Source organism: Brachyhypopomus gauderio, chromosome 5, assembly GCF_052324685.1.
Source record: "Brachyhypopomus gauderio isolate BG-103 chromosome 5, BGAUD_0.2, whole genome shotgun sequence".
Lineage (NCBI taxonomy): Eukaryota > Metazoa > Chordata > Actinopteri > Gymnotiformes > Hypopomidae > Brachyhypopomus > Brachyhypopomus gauderio.
The window spans coordinates 9,365,297-9,378,696 of NC_135215.1; the positions used below are offsets into that span (position 1 = coordinate 9,365,297).

Consider the following 13,400-nt stretch of genomic DNA (forward strand, 5'->3'; position numbering starts at 1 on the left):
CAACAAACAAGCAAACATGCAAACAGCAAACATGGCAGCTTACCTTCTCCATGTCTGCATTCTGTTTCGATTTGAACAGCACCTCCCCCACGGCGACGAACACGGAGAGAACGAGGCCGACGGCCAGCACGATGAAGATGCCCCCGATGTTCTGTACCCCCAGGGCACTGGCCTCCTTGTTCTCCTCCTCAGGACAGCCGTTCCCACGCCACCATTTCTCCTTCATCATGTGCAGCTTGCCTTCTTCCTGCAGTTGCAGGATTGCTATGGTAATCTTGTCCCGGTATGGAGATCCTACAGGGACAAAATATGAATGTAAGACCTTGTTTTGTTACAGTGAAGAAAATAACCAACACTTGCATATTTCTGTTTGATAATATGGACAATGTGTTATTATGGAGCTAGAAAGGGCTCCATGTTTTAAATGGACCTCAAGTGAATTATTTATGAAAGTGGCTCAAATAATATAATAATGACTAATAATGACCTGAGGTCTCTACTGTTTTTAAGCAATAAGGTTCTCTCAGACCCTTGGAGACATCTGGACTTGAGACTTTCATGACACATATGTTCATCTCTATCCATAATCAGACAACTATCAAATGGAAAAACGATGCCTACACACGCAGAGCTTAAAAACATCCCCTAAAAAGCTCAACTGCAGCATACGTAGGAGTCCACAGATAAACGTTCATAATGAGTCCAGTGAGTAAACACCCAGCAGGTGTTAACTCGTGAAAAATGGCTGATTATAAGGCTCCAAAGAACTGACTAATTAGATTGGCTAATTAGATCGTCTTTGGCTAGTTTTCCTACTATGCCAGTTCATTAATTATGCTAGTTGTAAAGTACCATATGAGGAACTTCAGCATTAGCTGAAAACCAGCCACTGTTTTAGGTCCCTTATCCCCATTGGAGTGGCACACACTCTGTCCTTGAACAAACAACACACTTACCATCTCTGGTGTGCCATGGAGATCTGTGATCTGACTTATCCTGTGGTCTCTGCCTATGGTATATATGTAGCAATAGAACACTGGTATACCTGTTGTGATAGAACACTGATATATCTGTAGTGATAGAACACTGATATACCTGTAGTGATAGAACAGTAGTGAAAGTCTTTGGTAAATTAGTCAAATCATTTGTCAGTTATTAAAGTAATTACAATGGCAACAGCAGAGTTTGAAGTTCTTCTTGGGTTTCAAAGCGTGTTGCGTTATAGTGAACCTGAGGTTCTGAGGTGCCTTGATGCCCTGGCTCTCTTCTTCACATGGTGTAGCTGAGATGTGAACCTGAATCCCATATTTTTAGTGTACTTCTGTGCTGCCATACAACATTATTTTTGGGGCATTCAGTTGCTTTGTAAAAGCCAGAAAGTGACCATGATGAACTGTGTAAAAGTCTGACAATTCCTGAGAAAATCAATTGGCGTTTTAGAATATAAATAAAACATATATTCAGAAATGAACATCTAAGGTATATGGGAGACATTCCCTAATGTCAACATTGTGAGAAAATATAGTGTTTCATTTGTAGCTCCTGCTCTTAATTGACATATTCTTGTCTGGACTTGTTTGGATTTCTCTCCGTCGAACTCGATGAAAGCACTTTGGTCATGGACTGCACACGACTCAGCAGGAATCTGAACTTCAATCACAGCTGTTGAGCACATCTCTGAAATTCTGCATCCTGCAAGTGCACGTGCAAGTGAATGTTTGCAGTACACACAAATTAATGGCCAAATAAGGGTTAGTGCCTTACTAGTCCTGCTAGAACTAACATCTCAAACGCAAAGTTCAAGGTCCAAGTGATTCTATTTTTGGCTTGCTTAATTAAAGGAACAGAAATAATCATCAGTTCCATGTGCTCTTTGTGTGGACTCGTGAACTGCTCAGCACTGGCACGGTCGTGTTGGCAGATTCATGATGATGGACACCTGAGGTCCCATGAGCTGCAGTTCCAGTCCCTCGTCTTTCCATTGTCTCAGATTTGCAATGTTTTTATTGGCAACAAATAAAACAGAACACGTGCACATGGATGTGCAGCTGAACTTATTCAGATCTGGTAGATCTAGGAAAAGGTGCTACTGCACATATTTGTACTGGTTGTATGTCACGTCTTTTGTCACACCTATAACTCATAATGATGAGGTAATAATGGGTTTGGTAAATAATAATGGTGGGTTTGGTTAATATTGGGTTTAGTCATTCATAATGGGTGTGGTTAATACTGGGTTTAGTCAGTAGTAATGGGTTTGGTTTATATTGGGTTTAGTCAGTAATAATGGGTTTGGTTTATATTGGGTTTAGTCAGTAATAATGGGTTTGGTTTATATTGGGTTTAGTCAGTAATCATGGGTGGGATAAAGCTCCAGTGCTTCAGGCTGAAATACTCACCCATGGGGGTTCCCACACCATAGGCCTTGGAGTCAATCAGACCTCCGATCTGAGTGAGGTTGCAGTTCCTCTGTGTGACAAACTCAATGGTGGTGGACTCCATGAGGAATGCGTAGTCAGACGTCAGCACACGCTGGATGCCTTCCTCCACGCTCTTAACCAGCACAGACTGCCTCCTGCTGTTCATATACTCCCACATCTTATCATACGTGGAGATCTTAGTCTTCTGCATGGGCATGGAACAACATATAGTTACTCATCAGGTTTCTGGACAAACCTATTTTTATATTGAACAGCAGGGTTATAACCTATGAGCTAGTTTAATTACTTGCTTCTTTATGTCACTAGTGTTCTAGTAAAATTCATGGTTGTCCAACAGGAATCCAAAAGTTATGGAGCTTTTTCAAAAACAATGGTGGAATACACATCATATATCTGCTCACAAGAGAGTGAAGGGTATAGAAACCTGCTGCAAATCTCAGCTCTGGTACCTTGAAGAAGGCCATAGTAGCTCCGTCCTCTATAACACCATAAGGGATCTTCGTCTGCTTTGCAAGGTCATCGGCTGAATCGATGGGCGAGTCCATCCTCTCCACAGTGAGGAAGGCAGCAAGATTAGCCGTGTAAGAGGAGATGATGATTAGAGTGAAAAACCACCAGATGCCTCCAACTATCCTAGTGGACAGAGCCTTGGGCATCAGTTCAGAGCCTGTGAGGAAAGGAGGACAGTGAAGAGAAGAGGCGAGCAGTGGGCTGAGAAGGTTAACGAGGAGAAGAAACCAGGAGAAGGAAGAGCAGGAAGTTCACCCGGTGGGCTCCAACTTGACCTACTTCCTATACAATATACCATTGTCTTCTAAATCAAGTATTCCCAGTAAATGTGTTCAAGTAAAAAGGTACTGTACTGCACTTTTTTAGTGCTTTCAGTGATTCAGAACTGTTAATTAGCTGATGATAATTTAGAACACCTTATTAATTACTGTTAATTAGTTGACAAGCTAATACTAGACATTTCACTCTAAATTCTAAATGCTACACACAAAAAAACCCAGTGCAGCTTGCGTCTAGGACCAGGATGCAAACACCATTCATCCTGCATTATATTGATCATGCTCAAATACTCAAGCTTAATTTATGATTTGGGAGAAAAGTATCTGGATGTCAGTACGGCACACACTGTATCGCTGGAAGCCTCCTTTGCAGAGGTGTTAACTGGCTGACAGTATATTTATATAGATATTTCAAACATGAAAGTTGTGGACTTTTTTTTTTTATCCAAACCCAAACTTCCCTTTATAAATAAGTCTGAAATCACCACTATATTCAAATAGACACTGCTCCCTTTTCACAAAAATGTAACAATGCAGTCACAATATTTGACATTTCTCTGTATTTGATTAATATGAAGACGTCATGCACTTTGCCAATTACCTAAAGTGTGTGACAAACACTAGACACAACACTTGTCTCCCTAAGCTAAATTGGCTTTCCAGAATTCACTCACTGCCTCCTTTATTAGGAACACTACATTAATACCAAGCAAACTGACCCATCCTCAGTTCTTCATGGCATGGACACTCCATGGTGTTTGAAACACTCCTGTGACACTTTGGTCCATGTTGGTCTATTTGTCATTGCCAGATTCATACTGTGAGTCTCCCGTCTGTGTCCCAGAGGAACCTGTTGGACTCAGATCTGGTTGCTGGGGTGGGCCACTGAAGTCTAGTGAATTCAATCTTATGATCATGGAGCCAGTTCCAAATGACGTGAGCGTTCCTTTGCTGGGAGTAGCCATTATAATACGAAGGATTGTGACCATAAAGGGATGCACATATAATGCACATATAAATAATGCTTGTATTCCAGGACATGCTGTGTTTCAAGAAAAGAGTCCCATGTCATTATACCATCACCAGTTTCAAGTACTGACCCAAAGCAGTTTAGGTCCATGGCTATGTGCTGTTTATGCGATATTATGACCCTACCATCTGCATGTCACAACAGAAATCAAAATGAATCAAACCAGTAAATGTTTTTCTGTTCTGAATTTGTCCAGGTTTAGTCTGTGCCCACTATATTCTCAGACTTATGTTCTTGGCTGGCAGGGCCGAAACCCAGCGTGGTCTTCCTCACCTGCCTCAAGGTTCCACATGTTTCCCCTCACCACATGTCACACCTGCTCCTCCTGTAATCTTGTCCATGTTTTCCATCTAGCCACGTCTGGATCCGCTCCAGTCAGTCCATGTCCATGTCTTCTGTTTAACCACACCTCCTTATCTGTCATGTCATGTTCGTCACTGCTCTCTTGGTTTGCTCTCAGGTGTTTCTTGTTGGTGATTTGATTTGTTTGGTGTATATATTCCCTGTGTTTCGGATCCCTCTTTGTAAGTCAATGTGTTTATTCATTTGTTTCAATGCTGATGAGCTTATGGTTTATGTTCGCTACTAACGAGTAGTATATTGATCACTCTCAAGTTCCATGTTCAGGTTTCTGTTCTCTCCCTTCGTAGTGTCTTGGAATAGATTTGTTCCCCTGGTCTAGTTGTCTTTTGTGTTTTATTCCCTGCTAGGTTTCCCTTGACACTCCTTTTTCCCCAGTTAGTCTCCTTAATATCTGTATGGTTGTTATTTGTCTATCGGTGTTAGTTGTGTTCTGGTATAAGCTGTTAGGGTTGTGGTTGTTTGGCATATGTAGATTTGGTGTGCGTTAATGTCGGTTTCCTCAGTGTTCTTGGTCTTTTGTTTTATATAAAGACAAATATACATATATAAAGGAAATGTGCCTCGCCGTGCTCATCCCCTCTGGGTGGGTACGGCTGGGCAGGAGGAGGCTACTGGGGTTGTGCATGTTAGCAGCCCAGATAATGGATCCATCTCTCCTCAGTGTTTGTGTCCACCTCTTGGCTCCCCTCTGTTACTCCACAGTTGGGAAGAGTTCTTATCTGAGTTGTTTGAGTTACCGTATCCTTCTGATCAGCTGGACGCTCGAGTCTGGCCATCCCCTCTGACTTCTCTTGTCTGCATGTTTCTGCCCACACAGCGGTCACTCACTATGTTTCAATGTTCTTTTCACCACTGTGTAAAAACTTTGGAGTTGGTGCATCAGATTAACAGCACCTAAGATGCTAAAATCAGCCCATCTAACATCAACAAAAACTCCAAGGCTGCTCGATGATTGATTCATTAAGGTTGATTAAGTCACTTATTAATAAACAGATATATGGATGTTCCTAATAAAGTGGTCAGTGAATGTAGAATAGAACAGAATAAAATACAATAGCTTTCTTTCGCCTAGCTGGGAACCTGGTTGAGTCTTACTATCATGTACCCAAGGTAACGTCAAACCCCATCACCATCTCCCACAGACATCTATGAGCCGAACCACAGGCACGAAGGGACTCTGTCTGTAGTGTCTGTAGTGTCCTAAGTGCTCAGCACCAGTACAGACATCCTGTCCTGACAGATGCTTCCATGCAGCATCATGACAGGATGGGCACTATTACAGTCTGCACTGTAGTTATGTTGCTTTTTCTCATTTCAGATATCGTCCTTTGTTAAGTGTTTACTCACTCTTTTTATGCCTGAAATATACCATATTATATATTAATGCTTGGAATATATATATATATATCCATGTACATATTTGAATTACAGTAATGTGGTGGCCTATGTGTTGCCAGGGTAATTTGTTAAGGAGTTTGTGGGTGGAATAGTTTCAGTGAACTTCACTACAGTTTTGGAAGACCACAGCACTGCAAAACTTACAATCATCCCAGCTCCAAAACACCTGATTCTACCCACAAAACTGCTGAACATGGCTGTGTTACTGCAGGGATTCTGTGTATGAGTGTTAATCCTCTATCAGTAACTACGTGTCAGTAACTTCTGTGATAATTTTATATACGAGTCCCTTCTGGCCTGAAGTAGCAACTCTGAAACAGAAGGGGGCACCAGAGATGCCAGGTGGGCCACAGAGAGGCAGAAGAGCAAGGCGCCAGGCTGAAACGTATACCTTGTTGCATGAGAGCTCCAACTCCAAACCAGAAACTATTGAGTAGAGTGAAGTTATTTTCCACCATGTCAGACTCTGGATTACAGGGGTGGGGGTTATACCACTCATACGGACTGAACCTGATACAGAGAGAAAGGTGCAGAAAGGTTAGATAAAGAGTACAAACAGGTGAACGTAGCTATATATCTCACACACTCTCTCTCTCACACACACACACACACAAGGTATATGTAAAATTATATACCTTATACTGCAGTACTATACTTCTCACTCTTTAATAACATATCGTATGAAACATAATTATTTAATTATATTATTATTATAAAGTGCAAATGTTTTTGTGTTTGAAAAATGTCAAGGAGTGTGTGTGTGTGTGTGTACTTGTGTTTGGGTGTGTGTGTGTGTGTGTGTAAGCACTTGTGTTTGGAGTGGATAGTGTTTGATGGAGCAAAATCTGAGAAACAGATCTGTACAAGGAAGAAAGAACAAGAGAGGAAGAAAAGTAGATGGACTGATTCATTCATGTGATTAAACACACACCCACACACACACACACACACACACACACACAATCCAAATCTCTAACAGAAATTGAATCAATAACAATCACAGGTTTGTGCTCTTTGGGTAGAACAAACTCACCCATCATTACCCAGAATGCTATGCTAGGCATATTCTGTACCAACCTAGATGACAGTTGTGGCTCTTTGTGTTAAACATCATAGTGCCAGTAACACTAAACAGACAAATGCCTTTAACCACAATACTTCTGTGGGCCACACATGATCTATCCCCCAGAAGCCTTGAGGTTAGTGCAGTCTGAATACAGCCTTTTCATCTACTGCAATGAGGTATTTACACAAACAGTATGAGCTGGGTGTTACTGACCTCTACACACATGCCAGAGAGAAAGAGAAGAACTTGTTTGTGTTTATTAAAGGCCCATTTGAGGTAATGAAATGGCTAAACTCCCCTCTGTACTGCAGATCTCACTCCTTAAAAAAGACCGATTGGAAGGTGATGTGCGTAAATGGAGGGGTGAGGGCAGAAAGAGAAAGAGACAGGACGGGCAGTAGAGGCAGGAGTGGGTTGGGAAGGAGGAGAGGTGGGGGTGGAGGAGAGGGTGGGGGTGGAGGAGAGGGTGGGGTGGAGGAGGAGGAGGGGGTAGAGGACAGGGAGAGGGTGGAGGAGAGGGTGGGGGTGGATGAGAGGGGGGGTGGAGAAGAACAGAAATTCAAAAGAAACATTAGCAGAAAATGAAGGTTGTTTCACGGCAGGTCAGTCCTGGAGAAAGTGCCATGAATCGTGCTCTATTTGATTCACACGCCAGGCTGGTATTATGTAATACGTATATGTGAGGATGCTCTCTAAAGCAGGTCATCACTCAGCTCATTTGCATGTTCTTGTCATGTATTGTTCTGCTGAGATCAACAAAATGTTGAAATTCCTTCAGAGTGTTCAACATCCTTGCAATGACACTGCAAAGTTTTGTCATGACAACTTCAGAGCATAATAACTGAATTTGTTTTAACCCACTAAACTTGACGTGTTACCTGGCTATGACAAACAGCACACAACTGACACCCAGGTAAGCCAGCAGAATATACATCCAGATGTCGGGGGAGAGGGGGTTGAGGAAGGAGAACACGCCGGGGTTGGTGCCGTTGGGCTTGCGGTACAGGATGCTGATGCCCAGGGTCATGAAGGGCTTCGAGAAGTCGATCACCTTCTCCCTCAGATACGTAATAGCCAGGGGAGCCACTGCCAGATCCGCTTTCTGCCAGTCACACAGCAGTAAAGAGAGAGAGAGCCAATCAGGAAACAGGACATTCCTACCAGTCACGTTACCAATAAGGACTAAGAACCAACCAAGAGACAGGAATCTAGCAGCAGATGACAGTCTAATTCCTAGCAGTCCATCATAATAATAATCCAGTCAGTTGTTTTGAGAGTTCACCAGTTCAAATCTGCACCAATTAAAGGTTCCAGTATCCTGCCCTGTGTGACTAATAAAGACTTGCATATGGATCCTGTTTCACTAATGTTGACTATCAATATAGTAAGCTGGTCTGGTATTGTCACGTCTGGATCCGTTCCTCCTGCCTCGCCGTGCTTGTCCCCTCTGGGTGGGTACGGCTGGGCTAGAGGAGGCTACTGGGGTTGTGCATGTTAGCAGCCCAGATAATGGATCCATCTCTCCTCAGTGTTTGTGTCCACCTCTTAGCTCCTCATCGTTGCAGGTATCTTCAGTGTAGCCTCCCCATATCATCAGTGGTCACAAAGCACTAAAGACTGTTTCAAAGCTCCACACTAAGTCCATAATGATGTCACTTTTATTATGAATCATTTAACTAACCCAGTGAGATCAAACCCAAATGTGCTGTACTGATTGTCAGCCAGTTCACACACATCTGCTTTGAAGATTATATGACCTGTGTGTTGTCTCAGCAGTGCTGGCGACAGCCTGCTTTTACACGGACTACAGTATCTGTCCAGAAGATCCAGAGAAAGTGCTCACAAAGCTCAGACTCATCTCATCTGCCTTTAGCAGAGCTCACACTACTATGTAACCTCAAAACCAAGCACCACGTTTGGGTCACAAATTGTGGTTTTATTATTAAAATTCTCATTTTAGTTTCATTCTCATTCTAATTTTAATGACTAAACCAATTCCCTTTGACTAAGTAACTCCCTCTCGGCCATCATACGATAACTGCCAGCAGTGATGCGTGTGGCAGGCATATGCATGAAGCCCCGCCTCTTCTCAGGCTTTACCAATCCCATGGCAATGCTTGGAGGAAAGTGTTAACTGCCTTTGCCAGCAAGTGCGAGCATACGCCCACAGTTGACTGGCGTCGCTGTGATTGGTAGAGGACAGTGGAGCGCCACGCCTTCCACCCACAGAGCGACAACACTATTGTTCTCTTGTGACACTCAGGAGACTCTCAGACGAGATCTTGAAGATGATCTCTGACAGAAGATGAAGATGATCTCTGACAGAGGCCTCCTGCGTTCAGGCTAGAGTTCTGCTTGCAGAGTTGCTTTGTTTTTATGAAACAGCTACAGGGTTTTAAACAGACTTCCCATGTTGCATCTTCCCAGTTAACTGCAGAAATGTGATCTATGAAGGACATTGGGATGTATTCCTAAATTCTTTATAAAATAAATTTAAGTGCCAGATTCACACACTCAGGTCTGTGCAACAGTGATAAGAGATGAGTCAAACTGGAAATTGAGTAGATAAATCTCCTGTATATTAAACATTTCCCATGTTATTTCATAGATGGCAGTTCTTCCACATTTACATTTACAGCACACAGAGTACAGTTACTCTGACACTATTTACAGCACACAGAGTACAGTTACTCTGACACTATTTACAGCACACAGAGTACAGTTACTCTGACACTATTTACAGCTAGTGCCTCAACAGATATCCACCAGACTCAAGCGCAGTGCTGGTGATGTGGAACTGAGACGAGGACTCACGTGGTCGATGAGTTCCCGGACCATGCCGTTCCACTCTCCCGTACTCTCCTCTAGTGCTCCGTACCGCCCGTCCTCCACCAGCTGGATCTCGTACCGGAACCCCAGGATGGAGGCGAGCTCCCGCAGAAGGTCCACACAGTAGCCCTCAAAGCGCTCATTCCCACATAGGGGCTTGTCAGACTTCTTGAACATCACGTAGGGTTCTTCCTACGTGCACAAGACAGAACACTGAAGCCCTGAACACAAACACAGCACGCAAAGTGAGTTGATGACAGGAGCTGCATCTCTTCATACTGGAACAACAGTGTGAGAGCTGCATAGTTGGGCCCATCTACTGACTGTCCCCCCTTTATCATGGGTGGAGATGGGTGGGGGTGAGTGGGGAAGAGTGGGGATTGGTGGGGATGGGTGGGGGTGGGTAGGGGTGAGATCCTGGTTCATTTAATTGAATTTACTGGATGATTTAAAATACATTTAAAACTTAACAGCAACCATCACACACCATTAAATTAAACAATGACAACACAATAAAGCCCTGGTACTCATTTTCATTGTCGTCCCTGTCACAAAAAACACAATAATAGATCAGACCACAAAAAACACAATAACAGATCAGAACACAAAACAGTAGCAGAAAATCATCTTTAAATTTTCTTTCTGATAGACATGATATACATTTTATGTAGAAAATTGATTCTGTGGCAAAGCCGCAGATTCTAAAAATGTATTATTATCCAGTTCAGGTTTTGAACCCCAATGTATAAATGAAGTCTTCCTCTTGAACAATAAGAGTGAGCATCTCTAACCACTGAAAATAAATTTGTTAAAATACTTAAGAAGAGCAATTGTTTCTAACAGTATTCTAAGTAAGCAGCATCTTAATATATGTACCTCTACTTTCACAGTTAATCAGTTTTACTGTCAGGAATGAGAAGGCTCTAAATATGTAAGTGGATGAAGCCTTTAATCAACCTTTAGTCATTTGTTTTGAGACGTTTGTAATTTTCTATATCTATGTAGACATTTCAAACTACACAAGAGAACACTCATCTCCCCTAATATTTATACTTATCCCAGATGATGTAACTACATTTATTTCAGATACAAAGAGAGCAGCCTCATGTGGTTCTCAGATCTGGAGGTAATCTGTAATCTGATAGTAATCTTCTTACAGCTTGAAGTTCGACACTAAGACTAAATGAGCAGAATTATCAGGATATAAATAAATATTATATGCACAGGCTGATTTTGAATAGTTGATATGTAATTTAAAAGAGCAGGGGTCCTAATATACTACCTTATGGTGCTGATCATTCCTAATGACATCAATTGGGCAAATATGACTGAATCATACAGTTGACAAGGTGTTGAGTATATTAATATGAAAATGTTAATTTATACGTTTACCAGAATAGTGGCGACCCTCAGTGATTTGTTGGCTAAGGAGTTTGTAACATTTGCTACTTTATTCTTGTGATGGTCTGTCATGTTTAAACCACTCGGAGGATCCCATGTTCCAATCTGTAAATTAAAATAATAATGAGAAACATGTCTGATACATGTGAATATAATAAATATATTCATACAACATTAACTTAATTAATATGTATGTATTCAAACATGCAAAAACATACAAACACACACACACACACACGCACACACACACACACGCAACGTACTTTCTCCAGGCCATCCTCCTTTAGACTTATCACATCTAGATCAAAATCCGTCCTCAAGCCATTTGTTTTGTTGAAGAGAACTCGTCCTGTCAGACCGTCCCATGAAGCCTTGAAAAAGACCACAGTGCAATGATTTGTTACACATTTCTAACTGTATTATAATAAGATAAATACCATTCTACAAAAACACATTTTGGAGAAGATTACGGTCTGCACATCTCTGTTCTTTGCAATGATGATAAGAGTGTGCTCAAAACCACATGTTGTTGTGGCATCTGGACACAGGACCATACTACAAAGAGACTGTCATCATTGTTAATCTGTTTCTGAAGTCTGACTTCAAAGCTTTCTGGGAGGCAGGCAGAGGGGAGAGAGAAGGACTCCGCTGCACAAGACTAAAATGACAGGAAGAAAGGCTACAACAGGCCTCAAAACTGACTAGTGAAACCACCTCAAGATCAGCAGCACACACCCAGAAACAAAGAGAAGCTGTGCATCAAAATGACATCTACACAAGACAAAGGCATGTTTACAATGTTTACAAAGACAACGACATGTTTACAATGTTTACAAAGGCAAAAAGGCATGTTTACAATATTTACAAAGACAAAGACATGTTTACAAAGACAACAGCATGTTTACAATGTTCACAAAGACAAAAATGCATGTTTACAGGGGCGCAGATGGCACTGGGGACGGGGGGGACATGTCCCCTCCAGATTTATATTGACCCCATCCGAAATCTAGCATCTACAAGCATAAACGTATATATTGTACAGCTTGGTCCCCCTCACTTCAGAATTACCATCTGCGCCCATGCATGTTTACAATGTTCACAAAGACAATGGCATGTTTACAATGTTTACAAAGACAAAAAGCCAAAGACCGAAAGACAAAGACAGAAAAACCAGACTCACACCGTCTCAAATACTACACTGTGACAATAGTAAGATGATGGGAAAATAATTAACAATAAAGACGAAGGAAATGAAGATGAACCACGCTGGGAAATGTTGGTGACAAATGACATTTTTGCAGTGTTCTGCAGTTTTGCAGGACAGTATTGAGGCTTCCTGGGAACTGAACCCATGGCCTTCATGTCCACATTAGCTTTATGTAAATATACAAATGAAAGAATAATGATAATCACTTTTTGTTGTGTAATGATGTAAAGCGACATTGGGTATCTTGAAAGGTGCTATATAAGTTGAACATTCATTCATGTATGACCCAGCATAATTAAGACATAACAGAATAAATTAATATCCATTTAGGATGCAACATGGATGAAGTATCCAAAGGTCTCTAGAACTGTTTGAAACAAACAAAGCAAGGTGTGAAAATGAGTGAAAATTAGCTAAAAATTGGACAAGCGCAGCAGCGAAGGCTGAAGGTCTGGACCCATTAGGCTGGCTACATTACCACAGGACTACAGGGCACTGTGGCATTAGTGAAGTCACTGCTATTCTTGTGAGTGTGTGTGTGCATGTGTGTGTACGCACCTCTTTAATAACGCTCATAAACCTTCCCCCGAAGCGCCACGGTTTGTGTCGGTTGCACTGCAGAGAGCTGACAGTGATCTGCTGTGACTGCTGAACTGCTACTGCTACAACATGAACCGCATCATACATCAGCGCTGCATCTGTCTGTGGACACACACACACACACCAAGGAAAAACACATTGAAATGTAATTAAAATGACACAAAATGTTTAGTACTTTTATAATATAAAATAATATTACATAATAATACTTAAAATTTTAAACAATGCTCTGCATCAAACTTTAATATTTGTTGCTGTATGTATAAACAGGGTTTCT

The 13,400-nt window shown here is 41.8% G+C and overlaps 1 protein-coding gene across 4 annotated transcripts in view; it reads right to left on the reverse strand.

Annotated features, from left to right (window-relative positions):
• LOC143514362 (glutamate receptor ionotropic, kainate 2-like) overlaps window positions 1-13,400 on the reverse strand; it is a 60,247-nt gene that overhangs the window by 3,315 nt on the left and 43,532 nt on the right. Inside the window, exons 7-16 of one of the 4 annotated variants that reach the window (XM_077005436.1) lie at window positions 13,082-13,225; window positions 11,580-11,687; window positions 11,308-11,421; window positions 9,901-10,107; window positions 7,965-8,188; window positions 6,412-6,530; window positions 2,891-3,108; window positions 2,400-2,625; window positions 957-1,009; window positions 114-294 (exon numbers count right to left, since the gene is read on the reverse strand). In XM_077005436.1, the coding sequence (XP_076861551.1) occupies window positions 265-294; window positions 957-1,009; window positions 2,400-2,625; window positions 2,891-3,108; window positions 6,412-6,530; window positions 7,965-8,188; window positions 9,901-10,107; window positions 11,308-11,421; window positions 11,580-11,687; window positions 13,082-13,225 (1,443 nt within the window). In that variant the 3' untranslated portion in view covers window positions 114-264. Of the gene's footprint in view, window positions 1-43; window positions 295-956; window positions 1,046-2,399; window positions 2,626-2,890; window positions 3,153-6,411; window positions 6,531-7,964; window positions 8,189-9,900; window positions 10,108-11,307; window positions 11,422-11,579; window positions 11,688-13,081; window positions 13,226-13,400 lie in introns of those variants that run through there. The other 3 variants (XM_077005435.1, XM_077005434.1, XM_077005437.1) reach the window with 3 other exon arrangements.